Source organism: Cuculus canorus, chromosome 4 (assembly GCF_017976375.1).
Source record: "Cuculus canorus isolate bCucCan1 chromosome 4, bCucCan1.pri, whole genome shotgun sequence".
Taxonomy (NCBI): Eukaryota; Metazoa; Chordata; class Aves; order Cuculiformes; family Cuculidae; genus Cuculus; species Cuculus canorus.
The window spans coordinates 13796650-13822540 of record NC_071404.1 but is presented as its reverse complement, the minus strand read 5'-3'; the positions used below and the strand labels follow the sequence as shown (position 1 = coordinate 13822540).

Below are 25891 nucleotides of genomic sequence, written 5' to 3'. Positions count from 1 at the left end.
CTGCATTTAAAACTCTTTCTTGTTTAAAAAACAAAAATTCCCATAATAACTTCCTCTAATTTATGGAGGTAATTACCTACTCTACAATCTCTTCCCTGGCCAAAACAACTACATTGATATTAGCCAGCAAATACTTTGCCTTCTCTTAGCCTGCATTCCCCTATACAAAGGCTTACTATGGTGGATGAAATAAACTGTTTAAGGAAAGTCTCAAAGATCCAAGATTAGTAAAGATGTAGTAACACAACATAAGCAGTACTGATTTATTACCATTTTAGGGCTGTAATAAAAGATGCTCAGTTATTCTTTGATTATAAAAAATTCAGTGTTATTGTACCATGTTTCACTTTTTAAGTTGATGTTAAAAACCACATCCATTATTCTCTAAACTTACCATTTAAATAGTTGATACATTGTAGTAAATGCTGAGGTCTACATGGAAAACAAAATACATCATAAAGTACAGTTTTCTTTCCATAAAAACGCGTATGCTAAATAAACTGCTCCTGCAGTGAACAACGACATTGACTCTACCTGCACGCTGTTGTTTAGTTTTACATTATTCAATGCTTTTGAATTGTCAGCTTCAATTAGAAAGAAATCTGGCACAGAGAGAGAGCTTGCATCGATCACATTTTATGGCTGCATTTTATCTTACACATCCATTGTACTGTTGACCCCCTGAACTTCCACTTTTTAAGGTTTATATGTAGCTAAACCTATTACATACAGTAGTTACATAGTTAAATATATTATGACCATTTCTATTTATAATGTTTCTAGTCTATATTTATCTATATATGACTATATACATATGAATAAACTGCTTATAGGCTAAATTGCTGAAACTACCTGGTCTTTTTGTGCCGCTCAAACACTGCTGGCACCTGAGAAAAGCACCAGATTACTACAATCGCGTTCTTTTGCAGCTCTGTGTACTCACTGTCATGGGAGCAGCTTGGCTTGTTTATCATGTAGTTAATATTCCAGACAGTTCCTTTCTTTTGTTAATACATCTCAATCACTTCTTCAGGATCTCTAACACTATCCAGCAACTATATATAGTTATTATTTAGTTACTGATTGGGAGATGATCTATTGATTATACATGCGTGCAGAGAGAGCCAAGGTTGCCATTGGTCCCAGTTGGCAACCCATGAAAACCACCGCTCCAGCACTTCAGATTTATGCCTTTGCAAATGGGCATGATTGCAACCCTGTGTAGTCACAATTGGTGACATTTTACAGAGTACATGTGACACTGATGAATAATTGTCACATGAAGGCATGACATTACATGGATATCCAAACCACGTTAACTCCATGCCTTTTAAGCATGTCCTGCAGCTCCGAGTGGCTTGAAATGGTCTCTTAGGAGGATGCAGTAGTTAGTTGTTAAATTAATCCCTTCCTTGAACAGGCAGCCTTTTCAGGAGGCAGTAAGAAGTTAACATTAACATGTCCCTGCTCTCTGGGAATGCTGAGAACAGCAAATTAAGAAATTCTGAAGTCCCAGTCTAGGATTAAACATCCTAATCCTACTGCAGATTTCTTCAAAAAGCAAATTTGAAAAATTAAATAGAGATTATGATTATATGAATGCCTAATAGTTAAGTATGAAAATTACATCTGTGAAGTACTTTGAATGAGTAGCTGGTACTGTACAGTGACAAGTATTGCCAACAGTGTAATTCACTTTGGCTAAACCTATACTGTTTTTTCTGCATGAACAAACCACTGCCTGGTGTTGCCCATACTGAACACTGTCTTAAACGTCCATGCTATGCAGACCCAAGCTTCAGGTAGTACCAATATTTGATTTTCCTGCATGCTGAACCACACATCCAGATATAGGCTTGAGGGAGAGAGCAAACGTTTGAGGTTTCAGTGCAAGGCGGTGCGACAGCTGTGTGCTAGCCCTGCCTCCATGGCTTCACCAACTAAGCTGCACGAATAAAGATTACAAAGTCAGCAACATCACTTGGATGGAATAAACCTTATTAATCCAAATCTTCAAGGCGACCCATAACATTCATCTGAATAGAATTGTGAGCAAAAGAAAACCCAAATCCCCACACAAAAAAAAACATAACTATACCCCATTTAACAAGAGGAAAAGTGATGCTGCAACAAGGTTTACCTCTGTTCATACTTGACTTGAGCTAAAAAATAACACAAGTGACTGGAATAAGAATGAGCAATAATTTCTAAATGAGTTATGTAAAAAGATAAAAATCATCAATATTCACAACTTAAATCCTGAATTGCTGGAGGTCAAGAGGAAGAGTTACTTCTTGCACTTTTCTTAATAAGCTTTTTACCAGCCATTCTCAGAACTAAGTGAACTGACTAGATTGAGAGTAAGCCTAAGCCAGTAGAACAGCACCTGTTCACCATATTCATCCAATACTCTCAGGTAGTCAGCTCTTATTAAAATCATATTTGAGATGTTTATGAAAGACAAGTACATAAATAAATTTCTTCTTGGCAGATGAAAATGGATAATTTCCCTTAATGCTGATTGATGAAGAACAGAGATATGAATTTATTTAGTTAAAGGGGAAAAAAGCCCCAAAATCTGTTTCCATTATCTGCAGAGGATTTTTCCTTTAAAATAATTAGGGACAAAAATGTCTTTTTTTCATTTGTTATAATAAATGTTTCACATGGTTATGATTCAATATGTTTTACACTACACTGGTAATTCTCATTATTCTTCAAATATCACATTTGAGGAGGTTAATACACCATTAACATGATTAACTTTTGAATAGAAGTTAAGCCATATGGAACCAATCTGCATCAATCAGCCATGTAAACGACTAGATAGTGAAGGTCAGCTTCTGCACCGTTGATCTGGTGCAACTTCACTGCCTTCACTTGAATTTGCAGGCCAAAGCCAAGGGAGGAACCCGTTTCTCTCTAGAAACTGAAGGTACAAGCAACTTTTTGTTTCTTCCCAAAAACAGGGAGAATCCATAAAAAGGCAGGGATGAATTGATACGCTAGACATGTCTGCGTATAACCACCAAAGCCTTTGTCATCAGAGAAGCGTTTCTCCAGATAAAATTGGGTTCATGGATACGATTCACATCCTCTAACACAGTATGGTAAGAGTAATTAATTTTGTTCATTATTTCTCTGCCAGTCATTAAATCTGCAAAATACCACATAGCTGAATTAACAGTGCAGTTGCTCAGAGAAGCAGCACTGTAATGTCCCACAACTTTTTCCCCTGCAGGGAACACAGTGACCATACCACACAGATCACTGCTTCGAATCCTGCGTGGCTGATCCCAAGGTCCTGAGACGGCAAAGGACATCAGCAGTACTGTCAGTTCAGCTGTTAATCCTAACCACAGGTAATGTCAAGGGAACTCTTGGACTGAAGGACATTCTCTGCCCCCCAAAAGCACATACTTCCCTCCTTCATCCCTTCCCCCAATTCACTGTCTGCAATCTTCTTGCACTTTCCCCTAACAGGCTTTGCCTGCAAGTAACAAAGGCTCGTGTTTCTCCCATCCAACCTATCTCCTTTCCCATGTTCTACTACGCCCTTCCCCTCTTTCCTGTTCTTCTAAACATGTTGTGGAAATAATACATATTACTGACACACCACCTCCTGGGCAGCTGGTTCCCACAGCTGGGATGCAAAAGGCAATAAAGATAAAATGCAGGTCGGCAATGAATCACAAGCCTGAACAGATCTCAGAGGTCATCTAGTCCATTCCTCTGCCCCAAGGGAGGCTCTGCTATCCCCATGTAATTTCTTACAGACATCTATGTCGCCTGCTTCTAAGGATTTCAGTGACAAACTACACAAGCTCCCTAGGCAATATATACCAGTGTTTCACACCTCCATGTAAAAAAGTTCAATCTTTCCTCACAGGTCACAATTTCTAGGCCTTCGATCTTCCTCCTCTATTTTTCACAATTCTCATTAGGTCTTTCTGCTTTCCCCACAGGAACAACTCCAGTGAAAGCAGTTTGTTTCAAAAACCACTTCTGAAAGTGATCACTGAAAAACTTACTGTATGCTGCTGATGGAATTAAATGGTGTTTTCCCATTGTGCAATTGTAATATACTTCTAAGACTTACAATGACAAAATTATTTATGTCTTACTATCCTGCTTGGTTTAACTCCATTTATTTTATTGCAGATTTGCATATGTAACAGGAGAAACAAGGCCAGGTAGTCACTATTGTCACATATGTGTCTATAATGCCTATTACCAGAAACCATATAACATCAACCATCAGATCAAGGCATTTTTGAGATTTAAAAAGCAATTCAATTTTCCATAGTCAAGATAAAGTCATATTTGATACAGATGACCCCGATGTTACAAAATAGTGACCTATGCAAGAGATTAATCTACTTTGCTCAAGCAAGCAGTTTTGTTAGAAACAGACTAGGTCCACTAGCAAGAGCAGAGCAAATCCAATTAATCTCACAGGTTTCCTATACCCTGTGAGTTCATATATCACCTGATTTTTTTTCTTTAATCACTATAGAAGTAAATAAGGAAAAGAACTAAAGCAATACTATAGTTAAATCACATATTTTTTATTGCGTTAGCCTTACTTTCCTCAGAGAACAGAGAGGAATAACATGCATATAAAGGTCAGCAATACTTCCTTCTGTAAATTAGTTTAGTCTGCTGCATGGAGCAGTAAGGACAGAAGACACCTCACCAAGATTTTAAAACTCTGAAAACAGAAAATTGTAATTATTCACAGCCAACCATGAGTCAGTAACTTCTCTAGAACAGTGGATACAATATCAAGTATTTCTTTGTTTTAAACAGTGGATTACAAAAGACAAAGACCCCAAAAGAAAGACTTGAGTATGACTCCAATAAAATTATTTTTCCAGTATCATAAAGTACACTACTGCTTGGAACTGCATTTCTATATGCATGTTACTATCACATACGCAGCACTAAGATATCATAGGGCCAAATGCAAGGATTGTGGAAGGACTTCAAGTCTTTACACATGAGAAGGATTAAAGGTTGTTTCACAGAGCCAAATCTTAAATTTTTTTTTTTTTAAAACAGCAACAAAAAAACCCTAAAACAGAACAAAGCAGGCACATCTTAAGCACCAGTTTAACTTATGTATTCAAGTGTGTCAATGAGAATTTAAAATTTGTGATGGTGTCCCTGGAAAAATTTCACAGATAGACTCATTCCCTCGTGATTTTCATGATCTCTTAAAATGTGTGGCAGTGTCAGATATAACAAAAAAATTTTATAACAGCTGACCAACTGAACATTCCCAAGAAACATTGCACTAGCAGTGCTTCAGCACTAACTGAAGGTTCCCATACTTCATCTACCTCAAAATCAGATGCCAACATATTTCATGATTAATTCTGATCACAGGGAAAATATAATACAGGCCGGCATTGATCTGCAAGTTATATTTTGACCTATTTCAGACAAACCACTCCATGTGCAATCACGGAAGAACATCCAGTCCTTCTGATCCAAATACCAAGTGAAAATAAAAAGACTGAAAATCTAACACTGGCGTCAGCAGTGTCCCCAGAAATACTAAAAAAATCTCCATCTAATTTTTAAAACACCTGTAACATACAGAAGAGAATACTGACATTCAAAATCCACAAAGGATTCTTTTCCTCAGATTACAAAACTGAGACTGTAAAGTCCAAATTTTTAACATAGCTGTACATGCTCATGAAATATACATCTGATATCTCAACATGCAGCAAGTACCCTGCAGTAATTACACTGCACATTTTGCAGAATCTAAGGCATAAAGCTATATATTTAAGACAAAGTTTCTTCAAATATTATTACAGATGACTACATCTCAAAACATAAATCATCATTCAGACAAAAAGGATTAACCAAAAATTCAAAACAGATTAGAAAAATGCACCAAAACACAAACCAAAATGCAAAGAATGTCCTAGAGGCAAGATTAGCAAACAACTACACCAGCCAGTGGTAACAGTTACAGTCAGTACACAGCATTTCTTCTGAAAAATCTGCTTTGTGTTCCCAGTATGGCGAAATCATCCTGCAGTTTTCTACATTCTAAAAAAAATGCAAATCATCAGTAATCAAGAGAGCATCAGCTGATCACATTTCAGGATGCAGCATGGGAGTATTAAGTGACCAAGCATTGATCAAATGACGACAGAATCAGGAGAAAGAGTCTGAAGTAGCATTGGTTGACCCTGATGTTAAGTGTGTTCATATTATATAAGTCCACACTGAAGTACTGTTTCTGCTGCTGGAAAGTGCTGTTAAAACTCTGCACACACAAATACGTTTGCAAAGTCAAGCACCTACAAATACATTTCTCCTGTCTGATCAATCAATCTGAAAATGGCCTGCTCTTAAAGCAACTTTCTGGCAAGGAAATATGGATCCGCACCTGCCGCAACCATTTCACTGGTCTCAAGGTAAATTCTCTCAGCATTTAGTGTGTCACCTGCACAAAAATTCCTTTCCATATAATAAGCTACCAGCCACTGAATCATTTAAAATGAAAGTACCTTCTTTTCTCATGTACCTTGCCCACACACCCAGGATGAAAGCAGGCAGCAGTATTTCGAAAGATTATGCTTACATATCCCTTCTAAATGCATACGGTTCTCTAGGGAACAATCAGTTCAGCAATGTCTGTGATGCTTAGGCTATAAATACCAAAATGAGATGCATAACATTTATTACAGCAGCAAATAGTTAACTTTACAGATTATTTCTCTTACTTTAGTGCTCTCAAATCTTTCATCTTTTTAAAGTAATCAACTGCTTGCAATTTTCCACATTGCAGCTACTGTGCATTCAATGCCAGGTGCTGCACACCTCACTAGCACAAACTCAGCACAATGCAAGACCTTCTTTAGCCCATATAGTTTCACATACTGCCGTAGCACGCAGAATGCCTTCGGGATTTAGCAAATTCAAACAGATTCTGTCGCTACATCACACAGAAAAACATCTTGAAAGTCTCCCTGTTTAAAATTTTAGAAAAAGAGAAAACAGAACAGCCTACATCTCCAACCATGACAGTGCATTCCTGGCACAGAATACGCAATGCAAGAGAATAATGACAGCATTTATGTTACCTTCAGTCACATAGTTGTGGTCTCGAAGAAAGCTGTGGTTAATTTTTCGTGTGTCCGTGTCCTCGCCCATTTACAGCAGGATTACTCAGCATGCCTATCCGCAGTGGACTGATAGCATCAGCAGAGGTCGTCACAAGAGCACCATCCATGCTGCCACTGCCTAGCAGAGGCGGAGAACACACTGGGCTACTGAGCACAGCATAATGAGAGCTAGTGATGCAGCACAGATTTGGGGATGAATAACGATCAGGGGAAAGGGAAAAAAAAAAAAAAAAAAAGAAAAAAAAAGAAGGAAAAAGAAGTAACGGGAGAAAGACGAAGGGAGAAACAGCTCCGATAAATTACGAATGCAGAAAGCCAGTAGGGAGCTTGCGTCAAGGGAATACAGGCACTTCTCCCGCAGTTAAAGAATAACCCAATTGTTTAGTCAGGTACTCCTTAAACAAGTGCCCACGCAGAGTCTCCTCCAAGTGCCTGCTGCTGGAGATCTTGCTGGATGCTGTAAAGTGGCAATCAGCGTACTGCAGCAAAACCCGCCCGGAGAAGGGCTCCGCTTGCTGTTGCTACCGCTGTCATATGCCTGTGCTGCATCAGAGCAGGCCCCTCCCAGCCAGCCCTCACTGCCCAACCACACCAGATCTGCATGGAGTAAAGTGAAAAATGAGACTGCAGGTAATTATTTTAGCTCTTCTGCTGCTAAGATGGGCAATGAAAAAAATTAAGGGAGGGGCTGTGGGGAAAAAAAATTTGAGGCTGCTTAAATGGGTTTGCATTGAAACATGCTGCACGCCAATGGGCAGCCACAATTTTGTGCTAGTCAATACTGTCATATGCAGCAAAAGCAACAGTCGTTCAATGTCAGCCTGGATAAGTAAATACCACTGAAACTGCCATATACCTGCCTATACAAACAGAATCGTTACAGGCAAAGCAACCACTCAGCAAAAGTAAGATAAAATAATTGTTGGTTATCTCTCTTTTTTTGGCCATTTTTGTAGATAAAAGACAAATTACAAAGTATGAAAAAAAATCAGGGCCAGAAAATAACCTCTGTGGCTTCTCCATGCAGGAATGGAAAGCTGGACAAAGAATGTTGGGAGGTCAAAGCATTTTCTTAGACCTGCTACTTTCATTCACTGCATTATCCTATTACATTGAAAAAGCAATGTTCAAATCTGTTTTCTCAGTAAAAGAAAAATCACTCGCTTGCATTATAAAATAAGGCTTCTTCTTTAGTTTCCGTGTTTAATGGCTTTTACCACAGCAAAACACCACAGACAAGCAGTTTCTTTAAACTTTCAATATCTGTTCATGAAACCATGAACTGTTTGCTGCAGAAGGCACGTATTCTGAAAAGGTACAAGCACACTGAAGTTTAGAACTTTGAATACAAGAAAAATGGCTGTGGACCAAAGCCACCACAGCACAAAAAGGGAGAATGCAATCACAAAATAATTTAGAGGGCAGAAGGATGGTCCTCAGGTTTAGGCACTGGAATTGAACACAAAAGATACAATCCAGTTGTCAGCATTACTGCAGCATTTTGTGTAGTCCTCCATGAATCATGCACAGGTTTGGTTTGGGTTTTTTGGGGGTGGGGGGGGTATGTTTCTTTTTAATTAAGCTGGGACATATTGTTCTTGAAGGCAAATTCAAGAACCCTGCCATTACTGTAAAATGGGCATGTGACTTTGGAAAAAGTAGAGAACTACATAAAAGCCTGCCCAGCGATAAATATCTAATTTCAGGATGAAGTAAAGTTGTGAGAGAAAGAAGAATAGCAATGAAATTACTTTCTTCTTTCTCTCACTGATGAAGCAAAATAAAACATAACCATCTCAACCTGGCAAGTTAATATCAAATCTTCACATTGGAGAAGGTGGGAAAGTAAAGCTGAAGCCTTAGGTACCAGGCTGTAGCCCAAAACAAGGAGGACCCAGTCCTGCCAGCAGCTTTGGATAGACCATCCTCATTTTTTCTATTGTTCTGAATTTTCTGCCTGTTTATGGGAAGCAAGAACAGCATAAATACTAGATGCCAATTCTAGCTACAGTTCAGAAAATAACTGTGAGAAATTGTAAATATAATGAATGGGAAAATGTAGCTAGAATTTGATTGAAATAACAAAGGAATGTTGTAAATGCTGGTATTTGTTTTGCATAAAATGACCCTAATCTATGTGATGGAGCTGGTTTATTTTACACCCCACTCCCCTCACCCACCCATCCCCGGGACATAATTTTATCATTGTGGATTTGTTCGAAGGGCTTGTGAGTGATACACATGGCACACGAAATCCTGACTTTGCTGAAGTCAATGGCAAGGTGTACAACAAAAAGAAAGTTTACACTCATGAACACCATGGTCAGACCAGTCTGAGTCAAGAAGGCACTTCCCTTCAGCATCTGTGCAAAAGAACAAACGGCTGTTAGAAATATAACCTACATGATTCTGTCAGGAACCTTAGCGCCCTATATTCAGTGAAGCTTTTGGAGGGCAATTCAGAGCATCCAAATCAGAAACCTCTCTCTCCTCATTTACTGGATGCTTAAGTTTCTCAGTCAGACACCCAAGCTTGATACACACCATTAGAGAGTGTGTATTCCTCTGGGGAAGTAACACTGAGTAGCTTCCACCCTTTGCTATGGTGACTGCTGAAACTGAAATGTCACCATCCAGGGCATTTGATCCCAAAAATCAAGAAATACAGTTGAGTAAAAATGCATAGGAATAATTTACACCTACAAACATACAGAAATGAACATATGATCTCTCCTTTCCAAGGGGGGGGGGGGGGAAAGTTTAGTATTAAAAATAAATTAATAATAAATTATGAGTGATATATGGAGTCTCAGCAAGCCACACTGATAAGTCTGTGAAAAAACACCACAAATCATTTTCTTTGTAAATACCTCTAAATTTCTGTGACCAAGGTGTCTGCAACCTCTGCAATGCCTGAGAGAACATTTCTGCACTTTCACAGAAGCTCAGCAATCACTGACGTCCCTTATTTTTCCTCAGTCAGTCGAAACTTCATGATTTTTTGAGCGTCCCTCCATTACCTCCATTATTTGTAGAGTGGTTTGGTTTTTTTTTTTAGGAAACGAGTGGGCTTTTTTTTAAGTGAAAATAGTAAATCCCATCCAGAGATCATTTTTTCTTCTTGCCATTTGAATTAGACAGGTTCACGGGCAACTTCCTTAGGTGTCACACCTGGATCAGAGCACACTGACCTTGCTCCTACCTCTTCTAAGGTAAAAGGAAAACTCAGACTGAAGAATGAGAGAGGAATGAGGAAAAAAAAGCCTTTAACAAAACCACTAGCCAATATTCCCTGTGTATATGCAACCGTATCCTTATTGAGTGGCAAATATCAGTAGCCCACTGACTTAAGTAGGTCACTTTACATGAGGAAGGTTAGCAAAATTCTGCTCTACATTTGTAGCGCAACGCAAATTTATGAGACTTTTGTGGATAACTCGCTGCGCCATTTTAAAATGCTACTTATTATCAATCCCACTGATAACCTACATAATTTGATCTAGTCAAATATCCAGGGAGAGGGTGGAGGGAAAGGAACCCTTGATCAAAGACATTGGGGTTTTGTACTGCCATGGCAGTTAACAGTCCTACACATAAAACAACACACTAATTGTGCTGAATACTGTACAAACACAGAAATAAAAAAGTGCCCCATCCTGAAGAATCTAAAACCAAACTACCAAATGGAAGAGCTATGTACAGATCATAAGAGACATTTATGTAAACAGTGAGTCAGTAATGCTGATGGAATCCTGGTTTTGAGCTTTCTTCAACAGAGGGTCACTGGAGACTTTGTGGAAGGCAGCAACTGAGAGTTCCTGCATGATCTTACTTATAAACACCTGTTAAACACATGGCCATCTTTGTTTTGCTCATGCAAAAGGTTTTTGTTCTTCTCTTAAATAAATTCTCATGAAGAGTTTCTGCTAGCTTTGTTAGACATATCAGAGCACAGCCTTTAATAATTTAAATTCTCAATATCTGAAATAAGAGCATTGTCAGGTGCTATGCATCTTTACTACTCTCAAATCCATCACTCGCTCTGGAATAGAACAATTAAGTTTCAACTGCAATTGAACGAAGCAGTGGTTCAACAGTTAAATATTTTCCTTAACAAAACTACTCATAACCAGATCATTCTGTACTTCATTTAGTAAAACACAATGGCTTTAAGTGAAATGAAACTGAATTTTAAACTGTTACAAAACTTTGAATTAATTATTTTTGAAAAATGAGAACTTTAAAAGCATTGTGATGTTAGGGGTCCTTAGAAATTAAACAAATTGCACCAAAAGCAGACTATCTTCAAATATTACATTAGTTTAATGTTCATGTAGTCATTGGTGGGGTTTTAGAACTTTGACAGAATTTGCTTCTAACCATATCCTAACTACAAAGTCTATGAAACAGGGCAAACTTTCTTTTCTCATCGTCAAATGGAATAATAGAATACATACAATTAGTCAGCCACAGAAAAATACAACAAAATATTTAGCTTACCCTTTACAGCTATATTACATTGCAATTGAATTTGCTCACCTAAAGAGAATATTTATGAGCCAGATGCTGTCTCCCTTTATGCACATCTAGTTTATGTACAGGGACTTACAGATCGTAGCTTAGCTACCAATGCCTCCAGTTAGGCCATCAGCAAATTAGCTTTGCTGTTTATTTATTTATTCATAACGTTCAGGAAAATAAGATTATATAGTAAAGTTGTACTCCTGCTCAGAAATACCGGAGCTCATTGGTTGCCTTTCCTTTAAAAGGATAAAGCAACAAGGAATTGGAACATGGTAAAAAGCTACTCCCCTCATCTTCCTCCAGCCCTACTCAGCATGATAGAGAAGGGACTCGGAGCTAGGGATAAGAGATAGTAAATCCACTCCCCTGGGTTTGCCTAGTTTTCCTTTTATTGAAGAATACTAACTTTCAAACAGTGTTTTTCCCTGCTATCTAGTTCTCTCCTGGTACTTCTACCCAGAATGAACATTGGGTGAATCATACCCTCCCCTATAATCGAGAATAGATCTACATTGCAAATTGCAGCAGTAATACTTTAAACATGTTAGATCTTAGAAACAGTCCAGCCCGGATGGCAGAGACCTCAGCATGAGCTGAATGCCTTGGAGGGAAATTACCCCACCCACGATGAAAGTAGCAACGGCACAAAAAATCTTTCTACCATTGCTTATTTTGCAGACATTCAAGTATATCTCATTACATGATGCCTGCTTGGAAAGGAATTAATCTAATAGCTGTATGACAGTAGTGAGTGTATCATAAATTCTGGTAAGAGTTTGTCTTAAAGATAAAATTCTGTTTTCCTATACATTTCTAAATAATCCCTTTTATATTTGTCTAATAGCCAAATATAATGTAATATACAGCACTACCATGCAATTCTATTTTTCATTCCTTGACAGCTAAGCAAAAAGAGATACTGCCAAAAGTTAACATAAAAAGTAAAAGAAAAAAATGTACGAATCATAGCTCTTGAATAAAAAGTAAATAATTTTGCCTTATTCTAACACTTCAACAGTAAGAATCCTTACACCTATACTATGTAGTTTATATTTCAATACACACTCTTGAATTACTAGATATTAAATCAAATGTTTAATACTAAAAATCATGATGTAGCCTAACAATTCTGAGAAACCTAATGGCTGCTATCATAATTCAAAAAAATATTCTATTATTCACAAAAGGGAAGATTCTTCAACACTAACTTTTGCTGTGTTTAACCTAAAAATAACGTCTCCCCAGAAGAAATAATTTATTTTTAGCCTACATACCCTAGACACAGAATAAAACTAATGCCTCCCAGCACCTGGCACTTTTAGAAAGCAAGCAATTAAAAATTATCATCAAGTAATTTGAATTACAGAAGCTGACTTCCTTCCAACATCTTTCTTCCTCTTTATTCCAGTGAACACTGCATAAGCATCCTTAGCAGATCCCGTGCCACTGTTAAGGTTGACAGAAAGCCAGGGCATAAGATCAACTCAATCCACACCACGCTCAGTTTTTTACACAGGAACCCACAGTTTGCTCTCCTTTTTTTTTTTTTTTTTAACCAACATGGAAGAGTTCTGGGCTTAATTTACTGATCTTTGATGTGCCCCCCTGTGACACAAGCTTCTCTCTAGGGCCACTGTATCACTTTGGATGGGAAGCAGTAGGCCCTCTCCTAGCTCCACAATGGCATGTTCATCCCCAGTCTGTCAACCCGACATTGTACGCTGCTTTAAGGTGTCCCCCTTGAAGAATGAAAAAATTGGAAAGATAAACAGTTTCCTATCTACTGGCTTGAGTCTGGTCAGAGCAAACCAGCAGCCAAAGAGCCAGAGTTACCAGGCAGAAATCATAGTAGCATCTGGCAACGGGAAAAGTGCTGAAGGACCCAAATCCCCTGAGCTCACAGCTTTGGACGGCACTGAAACACTGCACTAGAGACAGAAACTACATTTCTGCCTCGGCCTTTCGTGGTTTAAAATCATATCTAAATCAAATCCTGAAATCTATCAGCTTATGAGTGCAAGGACCCAGTTAAGAGGAGGAGCACGAAGAAATTCCAGTCAACATGAACGGAGCGAGTTCTGCAAACTCTAGGGCCAAGTTCTCATTTGGCAAATTTCAGAATACAATAACAGATTCCAGCAGAATCTACATTCAGCTAGAGAGATGGAAAGCAAAGTTGCAAAATGATAGGGGAAGGAAAAGCAGAAAGAATAGGCAAAATGCCACAAGAAGAAGCTGGAGGTTTTCCCAGAATTTACTGATTTGGAGATTAAGCCTATTCAGTAACTGCATCAGGAATGGGAAGAGTGGTCTAAGGGAAAGAGTAGATGATGAGGAATCAAAGACCAAGCATTAATTCCGGCTGTGAGGCTTTAGCAAGGTCATTTTCTTACCTCATGCTTCTTTTACACTCTTCCTCTGCCTTGTGTATTTAAACCAAAAATTACATGGGCATTTCCCTACTGAAGTCATCAAATGGAGACTGATGCAGGACCCCTGAGCAATGCTGGTACTTTCCCAAGCTAATAAAGCTGATTTGTTCCTAAAACAAGCTCCATATCCTTTAAAACAAAAGGCAGATTATTTACTTCCAGAGCAAACAGCATCGCAGAAAAAGACAACGTAGAAACTACAGCCTCCTAGAAGATGAGTTTGAAATGAATCCTAAACAGAAAACCTATTACTGACAGGGCCTGTCACAGGCAAGCAAGGCAGGCATACTGACGGAGAAAGAAAATTGGAGCCGGAGGAGGAAGGCAGGGTTGGGGACAACTGTTGAAACAAATTCTTCCACCTTAGTTGTCACTTAAAACAAAGGTTACTCTGCTCCCAAATGAAATACAAATACATATATATATATATATATATATATGTATTCCAAAGGAGAAAAAATATGTTGAGGTTGGCATCATTGCATTCCATGCTGGAGAAAACATACTATTCATTTTGCAAACTTATTTTAATTTTATAAATATTTTACACAGATGCTCATTAAGTTATACCCTTCCATCACTTGCATGCTGCCTCATACCTAGTATACAAGGCATGTACCTTGTTAGCACTGCCTGTTGTGTATAGGATACTTTCTCTCTAAAGTGACACCTGTGATAGTATCCCTTCTCTGAACTGTCCTACAACACCAGGAACTCACTATCATGTTCTACAGTTGTGCAGGGGAGAAAAACTTCTTAAATGTATGCCTCTGCATGCAAGCCTACAAAATCATCATGCATGAAGTTTATTCAAACTAACGTTGTTATTACATCTTTTTGTGCACATAAAAAGCAGGAAATCTCCGCACTATTAAAAAAGTATGAACTTGCAAAGCAGCAATATATCCTAAGAAAGACAGCTAAAGTCCTGCTGGAGAGGGATGGAAATCATGAAGGAAGGATATCTCAGTGGCTGTTCATGACGAACAGATCACAGGCACAAGAACACGCAGCGCCAGAGATTGCTGATGGGCACTGTCAGAACAGCAGAGCCTCAGGAGCTGAACTGCGTGCTGCCTCCCCAGCACTTCACCCAAGCATGCTGACAGAAGTAGGTTCCAGACAAGACCTATCATTCCATAACCAGGTGAGGCAGCAATTACAAAACTAACTTCATACCATAGGGACAAGATGACCCACTCCCAAATAACTATGTAGATGTCAGACTCGAGTGCGATGTGAAGCCTGCTGAGACAGGAAGGCTTCAGAAGACTAAAAGAGAATCTGCAAACATGCACGTAGTGTGAAATAATTATGAAATTGTCACCTGGAGACACTGGACAATCCAAGGAAATGATGCTATAAAACACACATCAGAAGGCGGCCCAAAAAAGGAATTTAGAGCAGGAATACAGGCACTGACAGAACTGCCTTGGACTCAGAAGATATGCTTGTATGCATATTTGTGCAAAAAAGGAATTGGGGAGAGAAGGAGGGAACCAAATGAGAACAGTATTCAAACCCATGCTAAAGGTCACATACATTCTTCCTGAATAGCAATCGACTGACACACACATTTAAGCAGTATCCTGATGTGGCACCTGTGTGGTGAAGCTACTACACAGTGAAAACACTGCGAATGGAAAGCAGTATCTAAAACAGCTTCCAAAAAGCAGCATTCTGAAAGGATTAAGATACAGAAATCCTGGAGAGATGGAGCTTGAACAATTTCAGCAGAAAAAAAAAAAAGAAATTAAGACAAAAGACGTCAAAATAGGTACAAAGAACCAAACTTTCTGCACCAGATTAAGGCAGAAGAAGCAGAGGAAATTCTGTTAAATACTATGACCTGCTGCAAAACATCAGAGATTGCCTGAACATTTGTAATACCTCTAAAACATTTTTGAGACTTAAGCAACTAATTAAAAATCTGGTCAAATCAGTGGACTGCATTTGCTTTCACATTAAAAAGCAAACTACAGCCACTCTTCCTAATATTTTGCTAATTCAGACCTCAATATATTTCAGGAAATAATAATTCAGGACCAATTCCTGCACATGGCAAGTCTATTAAACAAAATCAACATACAGGATAATTTATTATGGTTTTTGCACTCCACACACAATAATACGAAGATGACAGCTGTGAAGGGAACTTAGCCCAAAAGACTGTGCTTTTCACACAACTGCAGAGAAACAACACGACACACAACAAGGCATTCATCCTAACTCCTTCTTTTCACCAATGTGTTTAACTCAGGTAGCAGCATTTTCTCCAGTGTTACCTTTCACCACAAAGAGCAGTAACCTATTTCTCTGGTCTACAATAATGAAGGAGACGTGCAAATTCAGCGACTCTGGAGGACCTGCAGACCCCAGCCATCCTGGGCCAGTGAGATGGAGCTGCTCAGAGCAAAAAAGCTGTTCTAGAAAATGATATAGAGCTAAATGAAATAGCGCTAAATTTTTTCTTGTGCATGAATTTTACTGCAATGTTGTTGGTACAGCCTCAAGAGACAGGAAATCTCTCAAAAAAACAAATTACTGTATAAACAATGGTTTTGCTGTTAACCTGTACTCCAGATAATCCAAATATTTAAATTACTGTAGCATCTCAAGTACAGTAAAAAATGCTGCACCTGCTGTAAGCGCTCAATCTCTCAAATAATACTCACCTCATAAAAAAAAATAAAAATAAATAGAAGCTATTAAAAAAAATAAAAATAAATATCAAAAAAACCTAACAGAAAACAAACATATAAGCCTGTAATGGTGTGAGGAAAAAAAGCAATTTGTGAGCAGAAATGTAGAAAGCAAACTAGGAATGAATGAAAGCAAATGTTTGCAAGACATGCTAAACTCCAAATTTCGAGGAGTAAAATTCCCCTTACTACACTGTAGTAAACAGCATGCACCCAAATTTTGAGATGTGTGTGTTCCACTTCTAGCCAACCTCAAACCAACAGCGTGAATCAAATCTCAGAAAAAAAGAACAAATCACGGAGGTGATTCAGCATTGGAAAGAGAGAAATACAAGTTAAAGAATGACTGAGAAGACTCCTGTAGGATCAAGTGGAAAAGTATGGAAGCATAAACATCAAAAGGAATTAATTTTATATTGTGCTGAAGACACAGTAAGTGCAAATTAAATCAAAAGGAAACAAGTTGCTTATTTTGAACTCTACTTACAAGAGACAGCATAAGTGGAAAGGTATGAATTGATTTTGCAACTTAATAAAGGACCAAGCACCTACAAATTAAGTGTTGCAATGAAAACAGCAGAGGCACCTGGCCCCATGGAGAATCTGGAAATGCAGAGCGAACTGCTTACCCTCTCCAGTATGGAAACTGCCAATGCCAGGGGGAGTCCCCTAGAATTAGCACCCTGAAACACTAAATACAAAGGTGCATACATTCCCTTCTAGAGTTTAAAGGTCTCGAGCAAGATCAAAGGAGCCACGCTTGCTGATCTAAGTTCTAAAGCCTGAATATTAATATGGTCCTAATAGGTTGTTGCCACTAAGTATTCCCTTAAAAAACTGGGATAGTCCTACGTTATTATACAATAGCATGCTGTTAACTCATATTGGGATATTCAATATAATTTCATTTTCGTTCAAGAGAAAAAAAATCTGGGAATGGCCATTTGCCATACCTCTTGCTGAAGTTGCACCAGATATCAACAGAAAAATGCCATATTTGTGGAACGAGAAACGATCCCAACTAAAAAGAACACAAACCTGTGCCTTAGTGATTGACATGTTTACCACAGCAAGGAAATCTGGGGCTTTTTGAACTGAATTTATGGTCAGATCAAGTTTTTGCACTTGCAGTTACTTTATGCGCATAAGAGAAACGATCATCCAAACAAGACCTGGAACCACAGCTACATGCAACCGTATGTAAGAGGAAATTCAAACTGGCGAAGGAGGGAACAGGAGTCCACACCCAACACAGGCCAAAAGGCCCCAGCATGACATGGTGTTGGAAAAGAAAGGTCTGCTAAGCAAAACCAAGCCCTAGCATGTCACTAACCACTTCAACAAAAAAGAAGGGGAGGGGTGACCGCTTAATGCCACAATTTTTGCTAAACTCTGCAAAACTATATTTAACCTTACTTACAGCTAGACAGAGATCTAACGCAGTTGCTGAGCAAGCATAAATGCCAGGCCTTAAAATATCTATAGTCCGTAACAGAATGAACTAATTTCAACTAATGAACTGCTGAACCAGCACAATGAAAGACCGGAGCATGGGAAAAGTAATGCAATAATGGTACGCTTAAGACAATTATAAATCAAAGAAAAGAGAGTGATGTCTTTAAGTTTCAAGGAACAACTCCCTGGGGAAGGGTGAGGAACACCATCTATGAGACACCATGCCTAAGGGCACAGTGATCAGAGATCTGAGGACTGGAACGGAGGCAGTGAAACAAGAAATGAGCAGTCTGGGAAATTAGGGAAGTAAGCTGTGGTTCATGGCAGTTTTGCAGACATAAAGGAAAATTCAAAAGTCAACAAGCTGGTTGCAGAAGAGGATCAACACTGCAGAAAATGAGCACTTCTCTGAATAACCTTAATGCACCAGGAGGGATGTCCTTCAATCCCCACTGCCATGAGTATGGGCTGTAAGGGCCAAGAGAGTGGTCTTGTGTACCTCAGGGGTTCAGAGATTTTAAGCATCTGGGAGCAAAAGTGTCTACATAACCACAGAGTTACATATGCTAATGACTGTAGGCTGTTCCTCATATCCACTGTCATTTATGTAATCTCTTCAGTTACAGAATTCCTCTGCCAGCACACCCACTGCCATTCTTATGATTATCTATCTCACAACCTGATTGCTGAGATTATTTGTGATCCTTACTTGTTCTGATTATCCCATAGATATGTACCACTGATTCTCAGCTGTCGTTGCTCGGCTTTGTCCATAAATACCGCCAACCTATATAAGCTGTTAAAAATCCTATCTACCTCCTTGTACAACTTGTCTTTTTCTTGCCAGACAATGCTGGTGAAAATCCCCTCCACAGGAGCTAACCCAACTTAACACAGTGTGAAAAACGTAACTAAAAGAAAATACGGTTGCGTTTTCAGTTAGGCTAAGTGTATGCATGCAATAACTACTCTAAGCCTGACTTAAGTTTCCAGGATAATTCCCTACCTTAGTTTCAGAAACTCAGTGGAGCAAGCTTGTAAGTTTAGCCATTTCCACAAACAGGCAGCTGATGAGCGTGATTACATATATTTGTATTGATCACATTTGTGTTTAAGCATATACCGAAGTCCTGTTTAGGATCTAATCATAAATCTCATTCTCACATCAGTTAAGCACCTTTCAAAATGTTAACCAGGTGCAATTAGATTATAGAAGATTCTTTCAAATAAGATGTGGCAGAAACCTCTGGCAGTATGCATTTTGCATAGTTCTAGTTAAAGAAATTTAATCTAAAGACTTATTTAGTAACACACTTAAAATGGTAACTTCTATCACTCCTTGGACAGTAATTAAGAACAGCTTCTTAATTATTCAATTTATCTATAACAGACCAGGAAGACTTATCTTTCATTCATGCCAATGTAACTGATAGATGTGAGCATTTAAAGTTCACCAGAAAACATAAGAATAAACCAGTAATTTAATACAATGTTGTTTCAGAAAAGGCACAATAAACTATCTATTTATATGTAATGGTGAGTAAAACAGAAAACATAAAAGCCATTTGACCTGAAAGCTTACCTGAAGTTCTTTAATAGCAATCCCCGAATTCCTTTCTGAAGGCATGCCATTCACTAACTACTTGCTTACAGTGATAGAGAGTCTAAGAACACTGAGGTTTGATCTCTACTTCATAGTTATAAAATAACACTTAAGAACTGCAGTCTCGCTGGTCTCTTATCTAGGCTGAAGTGGGGTTTGAGCTTGAAGGCTGCAGGAAGAAGGGCTCTTGCAATCCCAAGGAGGCAGAGCCTCTCATTTCTTAGCAACAGCTACAGTCCCCAGAACTGGGGTTCTCGAAGCCAATGCACGAGATTTTTGCCGCCTCATCTCCAACATTTTGCACAGCTGCCTCATTCAGCTTCTGTATTTCATTAAAACAAGTATTTTTAACTATGGAGCTTTTTGATGATAAAACCATTTTCAGTTTATTTTGTTCCAGCCAAGTCTTCTACAACAAGTTTTTTTTTTTATTATTTGCTGCAACACTACACAAAAATAATTTGATAAAAGGTCTAATGCTCCAAAAGTTCTAAATCTATCATTTCTATTTACTGGGTGCACTCTGAGCTAAACCCCTTCACCCTCATTTTGGCAGCATGACCCTTGACTACAGGGCGCTCACCATAATGAGGATTTACCCAGATTTCACTTTTCTGCAAGTGATTTCCTATAGCCAGGTCTCCTAAGTCTCAAACATTTCAAAGACTACCAGTTTTTTTGGCAGGAATAGCCTTTTTGCATTCACTACAATAATTCTGTATTCTGAGCCTAAAAGTATTTGCATTTTGCAATTCAACATTTTGCTGGAACACAGTAAAGCAGTTATGTTGGATTTCCAGATTTTGCCATATTATGCAAATTTTCCAAAAATGGAAATATTCCAGAATCAAATAGAGAGATGTGTCTAATAGGGATGAAAAAAATAATGGTGCTTCAGAGGGTATAGATATTCATACACAATGGCCACTGAGTATAAATCCTTCTCCTTTGAGGTGACAGTCCTAAGAAAGAGGGAGAAGCCAGGGAAGAGTCCCATACTTGCTGCTGACGAACAGAACTGTGGATGAGCCCATTCACAGCTTCCATCACCAGGAACGTGGGAGTACAAACAGAACACAGTTCTGGAGCAATGCAGCTGATTAAAGAGGCAAAGTCACCTCAGCCCTTGGAAATAACTGCTGGTATATCAAAAAGAAACAATACAGATATAGGACTGTAGAAACAATGTGTCTAACAGAAATTTTTTTATTTGAAGCTAGAAAAAACTTCAACAGCATTCTTTAACAGCATGATGCTTCTGTAGCCCTGCCAGACTTCTAGCCAATTGTCAGGGAAAATGCAATCAGAACTAGTACACATTATACCTTACATTTTATGGATATCTCATTAAGATTTCATATGTACATTTGATAGTCTTATTTTTAAGATCCAATCATACCAGCAATTGCTACTGCTTGAATTACTGCAAGTCTATGAGACCTTATGATGACATCATTCACATAACACCAGATGAACTCATGAAAGAACGACGGCATTCAGTTGCAACCAAAATCAAATGAAGGAAAGACTACATAACACCCACTAGGAAAAAAGTTTTGAAATTCAGTATTTGTCCTTGAAACACAATTGACAGCCTGGGAAAAATTTATATTTTCAAGTTATGGGATGCTGTATGATTCCTTCTGCTCTTAGAAACTCATCACATTTCCACATCAGCACACCCCAAAGTCAGCACTTTGCAGTGGTGGGGTACATGACCCAGTAGAGTACATGACCCAGCTCTTTGGGTTTCTGTCAAATCAAAGAGGGTGAACTAGGAAGCTCATGGTTATTCACTGGAACAGCTGGAATTTGTCTAAGATCATGAAGTTCAATAAGGGGAAGTTCAAAGGCATGCACCTGGGGAAGAATAACCCCAGGTGCCGGTACAGGCTGGGGGCCACCAGCTGGAAAGCAGCTTGGCAGAAAAGGACCTGGGGGTCCTGGTGGGCACCAAGTCAGCAACCTGAGTCAGCAAGGGACTCTTTCTACAAAGAAGGATACTGTTATCCTGGGCTCCATGAAGAGTGTTGCCAGCAGGCAGGTGATCTTTCCCCTCTATTCAGCACTGGTGAGGCCACACCTGGAGCACTGGGTCCAGTTCCAGGATCCACAGCACAGGAGAGACATGGGCAGACTGCAGTGAGTCTAACAAAGGGCCACAAAGATGATGAAGACACTGGAGCATCTCTCTTATAAGGAACGGCTGAGAGTTGGGCCTGTTCAGCCTGCAGAGAAGTCCACTCAAGGGGATCTTTGATCAATGTATATAAATATCTGAAGGGAGGGTGTAAAGAAAATGGTGTCAGGCTCTTTTCCATGGTGCCCAGTTACAGGACAAGTGGCAACAGGCACAACCTGAAACACTGGAAGTTCCCTCTGAATATCATGAAACATTTTTTTATTGTGAGAATGTGAATGCTGGCACAGGATAGTTAGAGAGATTGTGGAGTCTCCATCTTTGGAAATAGTTAAAAGCCATCTGGACGTGGTCCTTGGCAATCAGCTCTAGGTGGCCCTGCTTGAGCAGGGGGTCTGGATCAGATGACCTCCAGCGGTCCCTTCCTAACTCCATCATTCTATTAATAGAAGATCACATTGTGACAGGCAAAGTTCAGGAACAAATGAGCAGGTCAACCTATGCCTGCAGTATCTGAAATAATAACAAAGGAATATAAAGAGAACAAAAGAAATGCAATTCTAAATTACATTCAACAATCAGGTTCCCCCTCGGTCACTTCAACACTACACAAAATATGTGAAGATGGCAAATTTGTCCCAGCCTGCACTCTGTAGCTGCGTTGCCCTGTCGCTTACCTACGTGGGTAAGCATCAGCACACTTGTATCCTGTAAGGCAGCTCTGGACATCGTATGTGGCAGGGCTGACTTAGGGCTTTCAGACCACCTTCCTCACTCCGAGCACTAAGGACATCGCAGAGACCACATGAGCTACAGAAGAATGCACAGTCATTATCCTCCTCTCTTTTTCCCAGCTTTGGATATCCCTGAACTAGGAACATGCTTTCAGATTCAAGATCAGTTCGCTTGTTTCTCTCTTATAATATGACTAACACTCCTGAAAACATTTACAGTCACATATCCTGAGAAATATTAGTTGTAACAGTGATTATTCTGAATTCTGTTGCTGCCACCAGTGGTAGAGTTTCTGCCATTAACAAGAGTCTAACTCACTCCTATTTCATTTTATGGTAAAGAGCTGGTAATATTGCATTGCCTACATCCCATTTGGAAAAAAAAAAAATCCAGTTAGAACGGATTCACAACAAACTAGATTTCGACCCTTAGTTTTGACTTTGGTCGCCTTTTGTTTGTTTGTGAGGCACTATAATTGCTTATATACAATATAAACTGAATCTATGGTATTCAAAATCCGGACTCTGTTGGTAACCTAGGGTTATAGGTTAAAAAACATTGACATCATGACAAATTGCTGTAATTTGAGGAATAATCTGAAATCCTGCTGGGACACAATTGAGTCTGCGAGCCTAGTTGTTAATGATAATAAAAGCTGACACAGTAAAAATGATAAAATTAAAGAGAACATCCAGTAATATAAGTACCTCCAGTGTATGACATTGACAATCCAGTTAAGGGAGCAAGTAAAAATCTCACTGGTGAGTAACTTAATGCTCTATTTTTTCTTACAGAAAGCTCCAGTTATTTGTGGAAATGCCATCACTGTTTTTGTCTTTTCATGCTTACATGCTGTCTGTTTGTCACAATTTTAAAAATCTGCATTTTTAATAACATCTTCAGTAATGCAAGGTCATAATTCCACTTTCTGATTAGTTTGTATCCATGTACCAATAGATAAAAACTGTATTTTTAATGTAGCACACCCATGATACTTTTCTCTGCATCTCTGACATATCATAAACCATCTGGCAACATAAAATATAAATTGGCTAGCTATACGAACAGATGAATCATTAATTACTTATTCTGTAGCAAAAAAAAGAGATCAATTTTACAGTATCAATTGCATGTGTAGCTGCTAATTAGAAATTATATTTTTTAAAAAATTATATTTAAAAAACTCAATAAGCATTATTTAAAACAATAATCATAGAACGGTTTGAGTTGGAAGAGAACTTTAAAGGTCATCTAGTCCAACCCCCCATACATACTGCTATTTTAAAATATTAACATTTTTCAGAATTTAAAACACAGTTATTGAATTTTGCTGTGGCTTTACTTCTTTATTTTTATTCTCCAACAATACCTAGATATTATGGACTAGTGCCTACCACTGTAGCATCATAAGATCTTTATTCAATCTGTATCTTTCACATCCTCATACTTCAAATCATTATTCTTTGCAGGATCAGGGGATAATGTTTTCTCACAAATACAATTTACAGGACAAGGAAACCATATGCTGCTAATGTTAAAAATCACATAAATCCCAACTAAAACTAACAGGATTCTGACATGTCTTCTTTCTGATTGTATAGTCAATGGGAGGTGGAGAGTTTTCCATCAAAAACTGGATTTATAATTAAAAAAAATACAACAAGGGAATACATAGATTGGCAAAACCTAAGAAACCACTTGTGTTTGCTATAGAACTGCAGGAGATTCAAATCCATCCTTTGGACTGGATGCTGTGATAAAGTCTAAAACCACTGACATTTGGCTTGTTTCCAAACCTTTTCCAGCTTAATCCCCAAAATAAGCACTCAAAATTGAAGACTGCAAGGTTAAAAAATGCTATGTCTTTATTCATAATTAGCAGTCAACTGTTACTCCTACCCTTTCTTATCATATAGAAAATGAATGCAATTGATCTCCCTTTGAATGGCAAATTGCACTTGCAATTACTTCCAGGTTTGGTTTTTTTACATCACTGAAAGCTGTGCATGGGGATCCACAGCTGCACGCTCAGTCTATCGTCATGCAGTAGAACATGAAGGTACCTACCTTTACACAGAATATCCAGTATCTTTTGGCACACTTCTATCTTGTATAGCAGGTGATGTCCAAAGTTTTACATTGTTACTTATCAAAGATGTTCTGAAATTTCTACAAGCTCATTTTCATAAGCTATTTATCTTATTCTCCTCAGTTAATTTCTCATAAGATCTCATCTTCCCTCTCTATATCCAGCAGCCTCTCACTGACACCTGCCAAAGCAAGCACCAGGGCCAGACCAATCAATTTTCTTCTTAGTACTGTTTTCTGCTGTTGAGGTAGGAGCCTTATCAGAGGAAATGGCTTCCAAGAGCTCATCCACAGAGCAGAAAGAGGAAATCCTGCCCAAGCAGAAACATGTGCAAATTAGGTTTGTCATTCAGGACACACAATTTAACCACATCACAGCCAAGAAGGAAAACCAGAACAAAGCCCTTCAGTGGAGTGAAGTACGTTGAAGAAACAGTTGTAAGCCAACTTCATCATAAGCCACAGGTCTCCGGAGTAAGTTCATTGATTTGGTCTTTTCTTCACCCAATGTGCTGTCACTGATCTCTGTTGCCCAACAGGTCTCTGTTAAATTCTGCATGCTCTTCATAAAGCTATCAAAGGCCTCCAGATCAAACAGTTTAAAAGTTCCAAGTTTACATTTTGAAGTAATGTTCCAAAAAGAATATTCCCTATCTAACAAGGCTGTCAGAACAGTTTCTACTCGTGGCAGATGCAACTGCCCTAACAAAGACCCAACAAAGACTGGACAAGAAGAACAAGTTCTCTCAGGGGACATTTAGATTGGATATTAGGAAATATTATTTCACTTAAAGGATTGTCAAGCATTGGAACGGGCTGCCCAGGGAAGTGATGAAGTCACCATCAGGCAGATGTGGTAGTCAGGGTCATGGTTTAGTGGTGGACTCAGCAGTGTTAGGTTGGACTTGGTGATCTTAAAAGTCTTGCCCAAACTAAATAATTCTGTGATTCTGCTCTATGATTCCATCAATATTAAAAACTATATATATAATTTTATTCTAAAGTCACATTTAAGCTATTTATATAAAGCTGCACTTATGACATAATTGGACATTACCTAATAT

General features: G+C 38.6%; 1 protein-coding gene across 9 annotated transcripts in view; it reads right to left on the bottom strand.

Annotated features, from left to right (window-relative positions):
• Positions 1–25891, bottom strand: part of PPP2R2C (protein phosphatase 2 regulatory subunit Bgamma) — a 199484-nt gene that overhangs the window by 137673 nt on the left and 35920 nt on the right. For 2 of the 9 annotated variants that reach the window (XM_054065197.1, XM_054065198.1), the window contains exon 1: positions 7107–7515. The exons of 3 other annotated variants lie outside the window; for them this stretch is intronic. Coding sequence is in view for 3 of the 6 variants with exons in the window: in XM_054065206.1 (XP_053921181.1) it covers positions 7107–7176 (70 nt within the window). In the remaining 3 variants the exon portion in view is untranslated. Of the gene's footprint in view, positions 1–7106; positions 7517–19843; positions 19922–25891 lie in introns of those variants that run through there. 4 more of the 9 variants (XM_054065205.1, XM_009564671.2, XM_054065193.1 and 1 more) reach the window with 3 other exon arrangements.